Source organism: Emys orbicularis, chromosome 4, assembly GCF_028017835.1.
Source record: "Emys orbicularis isolate rEmyOrb1 chromosome 4, rEmyOrb1.hap1, whole genome shotgun sequence".
Taxonomy (NCBI): Eukaryota; Metazoa; Chordata; order Testudines; family Emydidae; genus Emys; species Emys orbicularis.
In genome coordinates this window covers 139,713,535-139,729,582 of record NC_088686.1, presented here as the reverse complement: position 1 = coordinate 139,729,582, position 16,048 = coordinate 139,713,535, and the positions used below count along the sequence as shown (strand labels likewise).

At 44.8% G+C, this 16,048-nt stretch overlaps 1 protein-coding gene across 1 annotated transcript; it reads left to right on the top strand.

Annotated features, from left to right (window-relative positions):
* Positions 1–655: 655 nt before the first annotated feature.
* LOC135877890 (trem-like transcript 2 protein) lies at positions 656–8,231 on the top strand (the record flags this gene model as incomplete). Its single annotated transcript, XM_065403416.1, has 4 exons — positions 656–800; positions 3,127–3,474; positions 5,079–5,151; positions 8,159–8,231. Coding segments are annotated over exons 1-4 (540 nt in total), but the record flags the coding sequence as incomplete, so codon positions are not given.
* Positions 8,232–16,048: the final 7,817 nt, after the last annotated feature.

Below are 16,048 nucleotides of genomic sequence, written 5' to 3'. Positions count from 1 at the left end.
AACTGCAATCTGCTAAACAGGACAGCCCTTGGGTAAGGCTGATGTTAGTTCTAATATGGAAGAATCATAAGAGGCCAATCTGGCTCCATCAGGAGCTCTTTAATGACCTGAAAATAGAAAAGGAATCCTACAAAAAGTGGAAATATGGTCAAACTGATAAGGAGGAATTCAAAGAAACAGAACAAGTATGTAGGGACAAAATCAGAAAGGCTAAGACACAAAATGAGTTCTTGATCACATGAGCTATGGGAAAGGGGAACGAGATGGTCTCCCAGGCTCAAATCAAACCGCAAAGCAAAAAGGGGTGTATTTTAATGCATCACATTTCCATACTCAGGAAACCTGTCTCTTAAAATGCACCCCTTTTTTCTTTGGGGTTTGATTTGAGCCTGAGACACAAGCTCGTTCCCCCTTTCCCACACAGGGAACTTAACAAAATGATCATTCAGTCTGTGAAAGATCAGCCAGTAACTGTGCTCAGGAGGGATGTGTAAAGTCCCCCCTCTGCCCTTCAGGACTGTCCTAACTCTTTTGTTGCCATCCACTTCCCTAAATACACAATTAAATTAACTTAATATCAGTTTTGTTGCAAAATATGGGGAAGTATTTCTGTGCTAAGGCAAGACCTCAGCCACTTCCTCATGCAGCTGCAGTGTCGATAGGAGAGAGCTCAGAGAGACGACACTTCCTAAAAATCCATTTCACGTTCCATACGATATTCCAGCAATGCCCCTCTGTGGGCTTGAAGACAGGCATGGAGCTGAGATTCCTGCTGCTGCTGCTGCTGCTCTGCCTCTCAGGTAAGAGGAAGAGTGATGTGATACTTGGGGGTGGGGGGGGGGGTTACATGGACATTCCATGTCAGGGGCAGGTGGGATCTGGGGCTTGGTTTGTCAAATGTGCTGTGAATTGTGCAAGAAACAGCACGGTAAGGAGTGTGAGGATCCATGGCAGACCAATACCTCAAGTGAAGTAAATCAACACCAGAGCTCTACTGAAGTCAATGGGGCTACACCAATTTACACCAGATACTGGAAACTCCAGGTTCAATGGGTAAAGATTTTTGAACACCCACTACACACCACACAAATGTATCCCTGCAAAAATACGGGTTCACAATGTCATGCTAAAGTGAGAACAGGTGTTCTCATGGCACTGTTGTAGCCGGCATCGCGAGATATTTACATGCCAGATGCACTAAAGATTCACATGTCCCTTCATGCTTCAACCACCATTCCAGGGTGGATGTATCCATGCTGATGATGGGTTCTGCTCGATAACAATCAAAAGCAGTGCAGACTGATGCATGTTCATTTTCATTATCTGAATCAGATGCCACCAGCAGAAGGTTGATTTTCTCTTTTGGTGGTTTGGTTTCTGTGGTTTCCGCATCGGAGTGTTGCTCTTTTAAGACTTCTGCAAGCATGCGCCACACCTCATCCCTCTCAGATTTTGGAAGGCACTTCAGATTCTTAAACCTTGGGTCGAGTGATGTAGCTATCTTTAGAAATCTCACACTGTTACCTTCTTTGCATTTTGTGAAATCTGCACTGAAAGTGTTCTTAAAATGAACAACATGGGCTGGGTCATCATCCGAGACTGCTATAACATGAAATATATGGCAGAATGCGGGTAAAATAGAGCAGGAGACATGCAAGTCTCCCCCAAGGAGTTCAGTCACTAAATAATTAACATATTTTTTTAATGAGCATCATCAGCATGGAAGCATGTCCTCTGAAATGGTGGCCAAACCATGAAGGGGCATACAAATGTTTAGCATATCTGGCATGTAAATACCTTGTAAGGCTGGCTACAGAAGTGTCATGCTAATGCCTGTTCTCACTTTCAGGTGACATTGTAAATAAGAAGTGGGCAGCATTATCTCCCGTAAATGTAAACAAACTTGTTTCTCTTAGTGATTGGCTGAATAAGAAGTAGGACTGAGTGGACTTGTAGGCTCTAAAGTTTTACATTGTTTTGTTTTTTAGTTCAGTTATGTAACAAAAAAAAATCTACATTTGAAAGTTGCACTTTCATGATAAAGAGATTGCACTACAGAACTTGTCTGAGGTGAATTGAAAAATACTATTTCTTTTGTTTATCATTTTTACCGTACAAATATTTGTAATAAAAAATAATATAAAGTGAACACTGTATACTTTAAAAAGCAACAGAGTCCTGTGGCACCTTAAAGACTAACAGATGTATTGGAGCATAAGTTTTCGTGGGTGCATGCCCACTTCGTCAGACGCAAAAGCTTATGCTCCAATACATCTGTTAGTCTTTAAGGTGCCACAGGACTCTTTGTTGCTTTTTACAGATCCAGACTAACACGGCTACCTCTCTGATACTGTATACTTTGTATTCTGCATTGTAATTGAAATCAATACATTTTAAAATGTAGAAAAGCGTCCAAAATATTTAACAAATTTCAGTTGGTAGTCTATTGTTTAACAGTGCGATTAATCATGATTAATTTTTTTTGAGTTAATCACGTGAGTTAACCGCGCTTAATAGAGATCCCTAATTGTATACTATTTGGGGCAGGGACTGTCTCTGTGTGACAGGGTGCAATGACCAGGAAATAGCTAACGACTGTCCCAGGGGGGCCAGCCACCTCCTGAGCACCCCCCCCCCATGGCCAAAGGTTGCTATTGCAAGGGCCTGCCTCAGTTTCCCCCTTCAAGGGACTTATTAAATAAATTCCACACCAGCTTTAATGAATCCAGTGAGAACAGCCTTACTTAGAATCTGGTTTATTATCAGAAAGTTCAAATATTAACACAAAAAGCCCTTCCCCCAGCAGTCAGCTAGACACAGCCCCAAACACTGCTAGTGTCTCAGGCTCTTCCCAACCAATTGGTTCCCAGCCAATGGGAGGTGTGGAGACAGTGCTGGGGGCAGAGGCAGCACACGGAGCCTCCTCCCATTCCCCACCTGCCAGGGGCCGCAGAGACATGCCACCAGCCGGCCGCTTCTAGTAGCGGCGTGGCGCCACAGCCACAGCGCCCAGCCTCTAGTTCTTGGGCTGTGTTTAGTCCAAGCACTGGAGTGCAGGGCTTAGAGGGGGCAGCCGGCAGCCCTGCTCCATCCCAGCTCTTACTGAGCAGGTCTGGTGTTTTCCAGGATTCCAAGCACAATTCTTTGACACCATGGAGAGCAGAGTGGAGGGGCAGAGTCTCGTTGTTGAGTGTCGCTACAGTACACGGTATTACAGTGGAATGGAGAAAGCCTGGTGCCAGCAGAGAGGTGAGAAATGCTCTCCCATAGTTAACACCTCTTACACATCATATGAATACCAACCCAAGGTTACCTCTGGAAGAGCCATGATAGAGGATGACACCCGCAATGGGATTATAACCATCACCATGGAGAAGCTGCAGGTGCAGGACTCCGGCGTGTACTGGTGTGCGCTCTATTACCCGCCCAATACACTGTTTCCACTAAAGACAATTAAATTGGACGTTTTCAAGGGTGAGTTAATCTCCTTCCAGGAGAACTGTCTTTTCCACTGACTATAATCCCAATTTCTTCCCCCACTTTATCATCTCTCCCCTGCCTGTATCGATTCCTCCTGCCTGCCCCCAGAATCTGTCATCCTCCACAAATCCTTGTCTCCTCTCTCCTTTCTCCCACTGGAAACTGCTCTGAATCACCAGCTAACCTCAGCAATTCAGCCAACAGACCATTCCTGCTTCCTGTTAGAATAGTCTTTTCTTGTTTTCCCCTCTAATGGCTTCCTCAGGGGGCTGTCAATTTATATTGTAAAGCAGGGGTCGGCAACCTTTCAGAAGTGGTGTGCCGTGTCTTCATTTATTCACTCTGATTTAAGGTTTCGCGTGCCAGTAATACATTTTAACGTTTTTAGAAGGTCTCTGTCTATAAGACTATAATATATAACTAAACTATTGTTGTATGTAAAGTAAATAAGGTTTTTAAAATGTTTAAGAAGCTTCAGTTAAAATTAAATTAAAATGCAGAGCCCCCCGGACCAGTGGCCAGGACCCGGGCAGTGTGAGTGCCACTGAAAATCAGCTCACGTGCCGCCTTCGGCACATGTGCCATAGGTTGCCTACCCCTGTTGTAAAGTTTATTTATGCAAGAAGCAGATTCTGAGGGGGACATTTTAAAGGGTTCAGTCCCAACAATCAGGGCCAGATTTCCAAGAGCTCAGGCCCCAGAGTGCACCCCACACGCTGAGCTCTTTGGAGAACCTGGCCTGGAAAGGATCAGTAACTTCCTTTGCTCTGCGAGACTTTGGGATGATCAAGTGCAAAGGGAACAGCCAAAACAGTTGATCTTTGCGGCAAACAAGACCAAATACACCAGTTCACATTCACCCCTCCTGTAACTAGGCTGAAGCCAGTGAATGGAGCTACACCAGGGAAGAATTTGGCCCCTTGTGCATATGTCACTCATGGGAAATGTACGTCATCGTACCTCTCAACCAGATCGTACTGACCAGTTTTTGTGGTTTCCTGAAGTCCAAGAATACGATGCTATGGAGGGGCGGAGTCTCTCTGTCCAGTGTCCATACAACACACAGCATTACAAAGAGGAGAAGAAAGCCTGGTGCAGAAGCACAGTTCAGAATGAGTGTGATGTATTGGTCAACACTGATCACAGGTACTATCAAAACAGGGCTCAGAAAGGCAGAGCCAGGATACATGACGACAGCCAGAAAGGGATTGTTACTATCACCATGGAGAAACTACAGGTAGACGATGCAGGGGTGTACCGGTGTGCACGCTACGAGCCTCCCAGGCTTTACAGAATAATTGAAGTTAAAGTGGCTGTTGCCAAGGGTGAGTATTTATTGGTAGGGAAAATGTGGGGTTTCGGATTTTTGTTTTGCAGATTTCAGCCCCCCCACTTTCCCCACTCTCTCCTTCCTCTTTCTGACACTGAATCTGTATCACCTCCTCCCAGATTATTCCAGAATTCCCTCCACTCCCCAAAAAACCTTGTCCCTTTATTCACAGCTCACACTAGGAACTGATGTAGAACATCAGCTGAGATAAGGACTTCCACTGGTGTAGACAAGGCATGAGGTGTTGAAACTGTGTTTGTATTTGCAGCTACATCTACAAGTGATGTCGGAGTTACCTCAAGCACAGGTCACACCCACCTAATCACCCCAGCAGACGGCAGGTAAGGCTCCAACCCCTTAGTCGAAGACAGCCTCTGTGTTCGCACACCTCCAAAGGGCTGTTAGTGGCTGATCCAAGATGCTCCTCTTTTCAGAGAGAAAGCAGCAGCCTTTCACAATGGCACTGAATGTAGCAGGCCTCCTTTAAAATGTGCCAGATTAGTGCCCTCTTCCCAGCTGCCAACCAGGGTTAAATGGCACATGATAAAATGGACGGATGAAAACCAGGCACCATCTCATTTGAGAATTTACTAGTCTTGTCACTGTATTATCATTAACCCTGGCAGCTGCTGCTCTTTGGAGCAAGAGAAATGACGTTAAATCTGGATGCATTGAATCCAAATAGTTCCCTGCATCAGCCATTGTAAAAGCATAGCTGCCCTTCTCATTCCTGATGCCAGACAGTGGCCATTGTGCTCAGTGGAAGCTGTGGAAGCCCTATTAAATATTTCCCCAGCGGTGTATCACCTTCTTCTATTTACTGGTTTATTCAGTTTAGGTTTGTATTTCTTTTTGAGATCTGTGATTTGTATTGTGGTGGCACCATGGACCAGCACCCCATTGCACGAGGCGCTGTACAAAACAGAACACAAAAGACATTCCCTGCCCCACAGAGCTCACAGTTGGGCTTCAGAGTGTGGTTTGTTTTCACAGGGCCACAGAGAGAAGTTCAGGACCTTACTCCCTACATCAAATGGCACAGACAGAATTTAGCATTAAAGGAAGTAACATGTGATGAGAAAAAGCCACCTAGGTGTGTGAGCTATCCCAGGCCCTGGTCTGATGGCCTAATGTGAGACGGGGTGGGACTCGCCACTCTGGCACCTCCTGCTGGCTGTCATAGGAATTAGCTCTACTCATCAGGGCGCTCTTCTCTGGTGGTGCCTCACCACCATCACTTTCGTTCCAGGACCCACGCCACTTCCAGAACTGCGGTGTCCTCTTCAGTGACACTGCCTTCCAGTTGTGCCACACTCTGTGTTCCCCGCTTCCAGGGGACCTGCAATCTCTATCCAGCCACTGCCCCGAGTGGCAACTGCAGTTCATTGTTCCAGGGCCACTTCGCATGCAGCTCCAGCACCCTTTTCTGCCCTTACCTCAGGGCCTCAGCCTGCAGGCCCTAGCAGCCAGCCAGGAGCTCTCTCTAGCTCCCCCAGTCCCTGCTTGCAGCACTGCATTGTCCCAGGTGTTAGCGCTCCTTCTTCCTGCTAGGAGTCTGGTCTTCTCCCCTCAAGCTCCACTCAGCTACTGATCTCTGCTCTGCCCTGCAGCCCTTTTTATATGAGCCTGCCGGGCCATGATTGGCTGCTCCTCTCAGCCCCTTTCTAATTGACTGCCTCCGGCAGCCTCCCTAGGGCTGCTTTTAACCCCTTTCTGCCAGTGAGGGGCAGGTGCCCCATCACACCTTGTAGTATGTTTTTTAGTGTATCAAATAATATTTAGGTGAAACTAAAGATATTGTTTTTAATTTAGTCTCAAAATTGTAAAAAAGATGCCTTGATCTCTAATGCTGAAGCACCATTACTAGTTCTTGATTCCAGACTTAACAACTGCATCCATTTTTAAAGTCTGACATCTAAAGTATAGTACCTCGTTGTTTTTATTTTATTCTTTATATTCCACCTTAACTGTAAATAGGAAAAACTACTAGACTTTTGAGTAACTATAAGAGTCATTATACTAGACAGTTTACCTCGGGTTTTAGTACTACCAGTATTATTAGAAAAAAAATCTTTAAAATTTTAGCCTTTGGAGAACCAGTGTAGGCTTTAGCTTCATTCTGAATGCAGGGTAAATAGGGCCAGACCCATGTCTGTTTATAGAGCTTCTAGCCCAATGGGGTCTTGAACCTGACCAAGGCCTCTGGTGGAGACAAGTCTTCCCATATATCAACTAAAATATATAATTTATGCTCTGAAGTACAGTATTTGGTAAGGACACTATAATATACTATAAACTGGATGCTGTTATCTCATTCATTGTTGAAATCGCAGGAGAAATGTATATAGTAACAGAGCAATCTATTCCCCCAGCTATTGGAGCAGGGCTTCGAGTACTTCCAAAGTCACAGAAATCATCCTTGTAATCGTCACCTCCTGTCAGTGCCGAGCCTCCTCACACTAGCTGGTAAATCGTCTTTCATCTAGGAGAGGAAGCGCTGTGAGAAGTAGAGCTCGTTGAAAATTCTCCATCAAAACTTAGTTCAGACAGAAAATACTTTTTCAATTAAAGGTTCTCTACATTACGGATTCAATCTTTCATGAATTGTTTCCACTAGTCATGGCGGTTTGCATGGTGCAAGCTACTAGTGACTTTTTCATTAGTGATGGGCCAAAACCACCTATGTGAACATACACCTGCCCTGAGATTTTGAGGTGGGGCAGGAAACACTGGGACCTAGCTCCAAACAACCTGCGTTAACTCAGTTTAGAGCTTCATCTTTGTATGAAGCTTTGCAAACTACACACATCTGCCTCGCCTGATATTTTAGCTGAGAAGATGTGCACTGGCTTTGGTTTCCCAGGGCTCCGGGGTACAGAGCCTTTCCACTGCTACCAAATAAAAAAGGAGGTGATGTTGCCACCCTATATGAAGCAAAAAGCTGTCTCCCAAACTCCTGGCGAAACTCATCTGTAGCGTAACTTCACTGACTTACGTGGATTTCCCAATCCAGTCCTATGGAATTTTGATTACTATGAGGGGAAAGGATACATCCACTGGGGTAGTACAGTACATGGAAAGAGGCAACTGCAGGAAGTATGTTTTTGAGGGCTAAATCTTTGACACCATGACTGAAAATAGCATCAGTAAAAATAATACATGGGACACAGTGGCTTACATGATTTTTTTAACCTTAAATCCCATTTTAAGTATCTGAGTTTATTTGTTCTGTATGGTAAAGGATGAAGGAAATACTCTAATTTTGTATTCAGTCCCAACATGTCTTTTGAAACCCTCCTCATCCCTGTGAGCTGATTGCTTCTCTCCCTTTCCTTCTTTCCTTACCAGCTCCCTCTACTTGAGATCTACCTTCCTTTGGTTGGGAGTTGGCTTCCTGATCAACAAGACCCTGTTAGCTGTGATGATAGCTCTCCCAGTGAGAAGAAGAAACTGCCTCGGAGGAAGCACCCAGACACCAATAAATCTTGAATTCATGGTGCAAAAGGACAGCTTGTCTCTTAAAGCCAAACTATCTGTCATATGGGCCCAGTAGGAAGCAGGGAATTCCTCATGGGACTTTGTTTATGCTGCCAGATAGGGAACCAGCATAGCTCCATTGATGATAGCTAATAAGGCCCAGAGTTTTTTATCACCATGTCATCGAGTCCTGCTGAAAGCAGGGTTAGACAACGCAATGGGGAAAGGCCCCATTACAGCATCTGTTCTGGCTAGCACCAGAGCAGCTCCATCAGTGGTGAATTACAAGTCCCATTTCTGCCAATGTAGATATAGCCCATGGCAACTGACTTGGGTTCTGGAAGGAATGTCCTGCTCATGACATGAAATCCAGGCGATCGGAGCATTTGGTCAACTTCCGAAGCCAGGACTCACTAGGAAAAGTGGACTCTAGACCAAACTCAAGGGATCAATAGTGCTAGAAAGAGAAGGGAACAATATCTCATCAGAAAGCTGAAGGAGATTGTTGGTAACTTAGGGTAAAGTTTTCAAAAGTCCATAAGTGACTTAGGTTTCTAAGTCCCATTTTCAAAAATTGACTTATGTACTTAGGCGCCCAAGTCCCAATGACTTTTGATAAGATGTACGGTCTTAAGGGCCCACGTGAGTTTTGAGACTAGAACTTAGAACTTTTGAAAATTTTACCCTTGGAATTTTATTCTCTCTCTCTCAGATCCTGGAAAACTACCTGTCCTCTTCGATGTGCAGTCACCAGAATAGCTTCAATTCGGGGGCTCAGACTAGAACTGGGCAGACCTTGAATTTCCCGCTAGCAGTACACTGGTCAAAAATTGACCATTTTTCAACCAAGTTTTGTCTTTCTAGTGAGAAAAGGAAAAAAGACATTTTCCATATTTTTCAACCAGCTCTATTCCAAATCCCAGAGAGCCCTAAGGTAGCCCAACCTCGCAGCATTTCATGTTCATGATGTTCAGCACTTGAGGACCCTGCCTCCAGGGCTGAGTCTGGAATAAAAAGATATAATTTTCCCACTAGCGGTAGGGCTGGTCAAAAATTGGCCATTTTTCAACCAAGTTTTGTCTTCCTAATGAGAAAAGGAAAAAAGACATTTTCCATATTTTTCAACCAGCTCTATTCCAAATCCCAAGGCACATCAGCCCCAGAGAGCCCTAAGGTAGCCCAACCTCACAGCATTTCATGTTCATGATGTTCAGTACTTAGAGGACCTTGCCTCCAGGGCTGAGTCTGGAATCCAGGCAGACTCTGTTTCTTTCTAGAAGCAAGAGGCCTCTCCTATAGCCCAAAACACTTGGTTTTAAAAGGCCCTGCACTTCCTTCAGGCCCACCTGACCTCCCCTGGGCATGACAGTTTGTTCAATCCCTTTGGGTGTGGCAGGTTCTTTTCCTCCTTCAAGGAAGTTAAGTGCATAAGAATGGCCATACTGGGTCAGACCAATGGTCCACGTAGCCCAGTATCCTGTCTTCCGACAGTGGCCAGTGCCAAATGCTTCCAAGGGACTGTAGAGAACAGGGCAGTTATGGAGTGATCCATCCCCTGTCATCCAGTCCCAGCTTCTGGCAGGCAGAGGTTTAGGGACCTCCAGAGCATAGGGTTGCACCTCAACCACCGTGGCTAACAGCCAATGATGGACCTATCCTCCATGAAAGTATCTAATTCTTTTTTGAACACTGTTCCTCTTTTGGCCTTCACAATATCCTGTAGCAAGGAGTTCCACAGGTTGACTGTGTGTTATATGAAGAAATACTTTCCTATGTTTGTTTTAAACCTGCTGGCTATTAATTTCATCAGGTGACCCCTGGTTCTTGTGTTACGTGATGGGGTAAATAACACTTCCCTATTCATGATTTTATAGACCTCTATCATAACCCTCCTTTGTCATCTCTTTCGTAAACTGAACAGTCCCAGTCACTTTATCTCTCCTTATATGGAAGCTGTTCCATACCCCCAAACATTTTTGGTGCCCGTCTCTGTACTTTTTCCAATTCTAATATATCTTTTTTGAGATGGAGCAATCAGAACTGCAGTCAGTATTCAAAATGTGGTTGTACAATGGATTTATGTAGTGGCAGTATGATATTTTTGTTTTATTATCTATCCCTTTCCTAAAGGTTTCTAACATTCTGTTGGCTTTAACTGCTGCTGCACATTGAGCAGATGTTTTCAGAGAACTATTCATAATGACTCCAAGATCTCTTTCTTGAGTGGTAACAGCTAATTTAGACCCCATCATTTTGTATGGATAGTTGGGATTATATTTTCCAATGTGCAGCACGTTGCATTTATCAACATTGACCTTCATCTGCCATTTTGTTGCCCAGTCCCCCAGTTTTGTGAGATCCCTTTGCTACTCTTCGCTGTCAGCTTTGGATTTATCTATCTTCAGTAATGTTAAGTAATTAGGTATCATCTGCAAATTTATTAACCCTTTCCTCCCCTTGTTAAGACAGGCTACATACACCTCACTGCAGATAAGATTATTTCTAAGAAAACTGCTCTCCTTTCATTTCAGGGCAAAAGGACAGCTGAAGCCAGCACTGGAGACCTGTCTGAGGGGGTGAGGACCTGATACAAATGTCCTCCTCCGGAAGCATCTCTGTACTTGAACTTGACGATGTCATCCCTGCCAAGGCTCTGAGCAGAAGCGAGTGCCCATTCCACACATTGTATCAAAGCCTTCATCCCTATATACACCACCCCCTCTCTACACTGCGTACCCCAGACTTCATACCCAATAGCATGGAGAGAAGATGCAGAATAATGTAGCTCCTTACCTAAGCTCCCCTTCCCTTGCAGACCCTGGGATATGAGCTCGGCTCTCTCCCACCTCAGCAATTTTACACCTAATAATGCTTCAGTGGTTCCCTGATATCCATGAGGAAGAAGCAATCCACCACTTTCTTTCCGAGTTGCTCTTCCAGCTGGATTGGAACGCCCTCCCCACCTGCACACACTTGAGTAATATTGAGTTGCTTTGGGAAATCTGGCTAGGTACAAATGATGCTTTCCAGTTTGAGTTTATGAACAGTCTGTATCCTTATGTCTTATGACTGCCTTTGACGGTGTTCTGCCTCATGCTCCATGTGCTAAGAGGAGAGGGGCACCAGCATGTCCATAGACAGGTTGATCATTATAGACTAGCAGCACCAGAACAGATCTTACTCGGGGAGAACACAGGAGTAACTGCATGATAGATCAAGTTCGCTTTCTCCAATTTCTCTGCGTGGGGTACTGGGGGCTTGAAGGAATGGAATTTTCCCAGAAGCAGAACAAAGAGATCCAGTGTTAGCGTGGGGTCTTAAAAACTGCAGCAGCTTAGAGATTCAGGAGGGACTCAACGGAAGCTTGGGCAGCAGAGAATAGCAGAGGGGCATGCTTTCATAGCTGGGGGGTCCTGTTGAACTGTGGGACCAGCTGAGGAAGAAGGAAGCTGGCTGAAGAGGAGAGAGACATTGTGATTCAGAGGAGAAGCCACATGCAGGAGATGGGATCCTGGACTCATAGTGGGCTCCGACTTAAGCTCAAAGAATGCTCAAGAATGGTTAGCAATCTGAAGCAGGGAAATGCACACAGATGTCATTGTTTGGACTACGTCTCTATATGTCTTGTTTGGGAGCTTTTGCAAAATCAGTGTGTTATGTGCTTCTCCTGTCACGTGTCCCTAGAGAGGTCACCTGTAACTCAGAGCACCCACAAAGTTGGAGCTCTTGGAAAGGGGGAGCTTAAACTACTGGAATGGCTGTGAGGTCCTGGAGGCCTAGAGTGGCTGGACTGCGAGCTCCCATTTCCATGAAGTGTGCCAGAGAGGCCAAGGAAAGAGGCAGTGCTGGAGCCTACTCAACCTTGGAAAGCTTAAAGCACATGGCTCTAGACCCATGCACAGTAGCCTGGTGAGTGTCCGGCAGAGAGAGCTTTAGCGGGGCTGTGACAAATATCCACGGAAGCTCTCTGCTGTATTGGCTGCAGACGGGCCCAGTTTCATAGGATTGACAACAGTTCCGTATCTTTAGGGATGCCCCTTATTTAAATAAAAAATTGCCTGTCCCAAACTAAATCAGTACTGAGTGCCTTTTATCATCTGGTGGTTAAGTCCATTAATGGCTATTAGCCAGGACGGGTAAGGAATGGTGTCCCTAGCCTCTGTCTGTCAGAGGGTGGAGATGGATGGCAGGAGAGAGATCACTTGATCATTGCCTGTTAGGTTCACTCCCTCTGGGGCACCTGGCATTGGCCACTGTCGGTAGACAGGATACTGGGCTAGATGGACCTTTGATCTGACCCGGTACGGCCTTTCTTATCTGTTTCAATGTAGAGTGTTGCCAGAGCAGTCCAGAATTTGGCCTGGCCTCCCCTCTGCCATGCGCGGAGGGGCAGCCAGGTCAAATTTGAGTAGCACTGACAGAGGGGCACTGCCAAGAAACTGGTCCTGTATTTTTTAAATACAGTGTTGGCGACCCTACTGTCACTCCATGTGCTGTACAATGCTGAAAGCTGTAACAACTCTGTTAAACTGAAAATATGAAGTATGAACACTGGCAACACCCATTTTTTCATGTTCTCTGTGTTTATATATTTTCCTACTGTATCTTCCACTCCATGCATCCGATGAAGTGGGTTTTAGCCCATGAAAGCTTATGCTCAAATAAATTTGTTAGTCTCTAAGGTGCCACAAGTACCCCTCATTTTTTTTGCTGAATGGTGTGAGTTTGATTTCTCCATGCCAGGCTCCTGTGGAAATATCTGTCCCATTTGTCCTGTCCCTGGCTCTTTTCGATTCAATGGAATGGATCACTGGGAGCAACCCGGGGGTTAGTTTGGTTGTGATAATGCCTGGAACTCATATAATGCCTCCTATGGGATCTCAAAACACATGCAGGACAGGCTTTCATTTCCTCCTCTGCAATGTTGAGATGATCATTCCTCTGCAACACAGGTGCTGCACTCGCTGCCTGCAAAGCCCTTTGAGATCCACAGACAACGGTGCTAGGGAAGTGAAAAATATTAATAATTCACCCTCTCCACTGCCTGCTCCATACCAACCCGATGGCAGAACCAGAAGGAGGTTTTTGGGGGCAAATTCACACCACAGTGAATTCAGAGTAGCTCAGCTGCAGTCAGTGGAGTTACACCAGGGTAGATGAGAGTAGAGTCTGGCTCACTTGCTGACTCAGGTGTACCATGACCCAAAGTATTTACCAAACTGCTTAATGTGCAATGAGGTTGTTGGATCTCAGTCAAGTTCCCAGAAGGCAGGTGCCCAAACACTGCCCACATCCTAAAATCACCATCACAGGGAAGAGTAGATGGCAATCCCAGCAGAGTTGCTAAGGACTGAGATGGTCATGAATATCCTTCTCCAAAGAAACATTTGTGTCCCATACGTGGAATATCAAGGTTTAATAAGGAAGTGGAGGGCCCCTCAGCGTGGACTCTTACCTTCCACTGCACAGGTGAGAAGAAGGAGGTATGGAGTTATAAATGGAATGGAAAAGCTTTGCATATTCTCAGAGGAACTCAGAGTGGCTTCCTCCATGAGGGAACTGCACAAACAAGACCAAGCAACGAGAAGACCCTGCCCTTGGCCAGATCCTGATAGGGCTTATCTACCCTCCAAAATTACTTCCTACTGGAAAAAATCCTAACGAACATGACTTATCACTCAGTGTAGCGATGGACTGTTGGGTGTAACATAGCCTCATCTGGTCATGGTTATCATTGAGTGGATCATAGGGCTAACTGCAATCTGCAGACAGTGTTAAACAGGACAGCCCTTGACTAAGGCTGATGTTAGTTCTAATATGGAACAATCATAAGAGGGCAATCTGGCTCCAGCAGGAGCTCTTTAATAACCTGAAAATAGAAAAGGAATCCTACATAAAGTGGAAATATGGTCAAATTGCTAAAGAGGAATGCAAAGAAACAGCACGAGTATGTAGGGACAAAATCAGAGAAAGGCTAAGGCACAAAATGAGTTACACCTGGCAAGTGACATAAAAGGCAATAAGATGTTCTTTAAATACATTAGGAGCAAGAGAAAGACCAAGAAAAGTGCAGGTCCTCTACTTAGTGGGGAAGGAGAGCTAAGAAATGATGACATCAACAAAGCTGAGGTGCTTAATGCCTAGTTTGCTTCAGTAGTCACTAAAAAGGTTAATGATGACCAGATATTCAACACAATTAATATTGACAACTAAGGGAAGGAATGTAAACCAAAATAGGTAAAGAATGTTTAAATAAGTTAGATGTATTCAAATCAGCAGGGCCTGCTGAAATTCATCCTTGGATACTTAAGGAACTAGCTGAAGCAATCTCGGAGCTGTTTTCAATTATCTTTGAGAACTTCTGGAGGACAGGAGAGGTCCCTGAAGACTGGTGAAGGGCAAACATAGTACCTATCTATAAAAAGAGGAACAAGGAGTAACCAGGGAATTATAGACTAGTCAGCCTAACTTTGAAACCTGGAAAGGTACTAGAGCAAATTATTAAACAATCACTTTGTAAACACCTGAAGGATAATAGGGTTATAAGGAACAGTCAGCATGGATTTGTCAAGAACAAACCATGCCAAACCAACCTAATGTCCTTCTTTGATAGTATGACTGACCTAGTGGATAGGGGGAAGCAGTAGACGTGATATACCTTGATTTTTAAGGCTTTTGACACATTCCCACATGACATTCTCATAAGCAAACTAGGGAAATGTGGTCCAGTTGAATTTACTATAAGGTGGGTCCACAACTGGTTGAAAGATCGTGCTCACAGAGTAGTTATCAATGGTTTGCTATCAAATTAGAAGGGTGTATCTAGTGGGGTCCTGCAGGGGTCATTCCTGGATCTGATACTATTCAATATTTTCATTAATAACTTGGATAATGGAATGGAGAGTATGCTTATAAAATCTGCAGATGACACCAAACTGGGAGGAATAGCAAACACTTTGGAGGACAGGTTTAAAATTCAAAATTGGTCTGAATCCAACAAGATGAAATTCAATGAAGACAAGTGCACAAGGTTTAAATTAATGCACACCTACACAATGGGGAATAACTGGCTCGGAGGCAGTACTGCTGAAAAGGATCTGGGGGTTACAATGGACCACAAACTAAATAGGAGTCATCAATGTGATGCAGCTGCAAAAAAGCCTAATATGATTCTGGGGTGTATTAATAGGAGTGTCGTATGTAAGACACAGGATGGAATTGTTCAGCTCTATCTGGCACAGGTGAGGCCCCAGCTGGAGTACTGGGTCCAGTTCTGGGCATTACAATTTGGGAAGGATGTGGACAAACTGGAAAGAGTCCAGAGGAGAGCAACAAAAATGATCAAAGGTTTAGAAAACCTGATCAATGAGGAAAGGTTGAAAAACGTGGGCGTGTTTAGGCTTGAGAAAAGAAGACCGTGGGGTGAGCTGATAACAGTCTACCAATATCTTAAGAGCTATTACAAAGAGGACCATGATCAATTGCTCTCCATGTCCACTGAAGGTAAGACAAGAAGTAACGGGCTTAATCTGTGGCAAGGGACACTTAGAAAGTTTTTCCTAGTATTTAACCTACCTCTATGGGTAGTTAAGGTCTGGAACAGGCTTCCAAGAGAGGTTGTGGAATCCCCATCATTGGAGGGTTTTAAGAACAGGCTGAACAAACACCTGTCAGGGAGGATCTAGGTTTACTTGGTCCTGCCACAGTGCAGAGGGCTGGACTTGATGACTTCTCAAGGTCCCTTCCAGCCCTACATTTCTA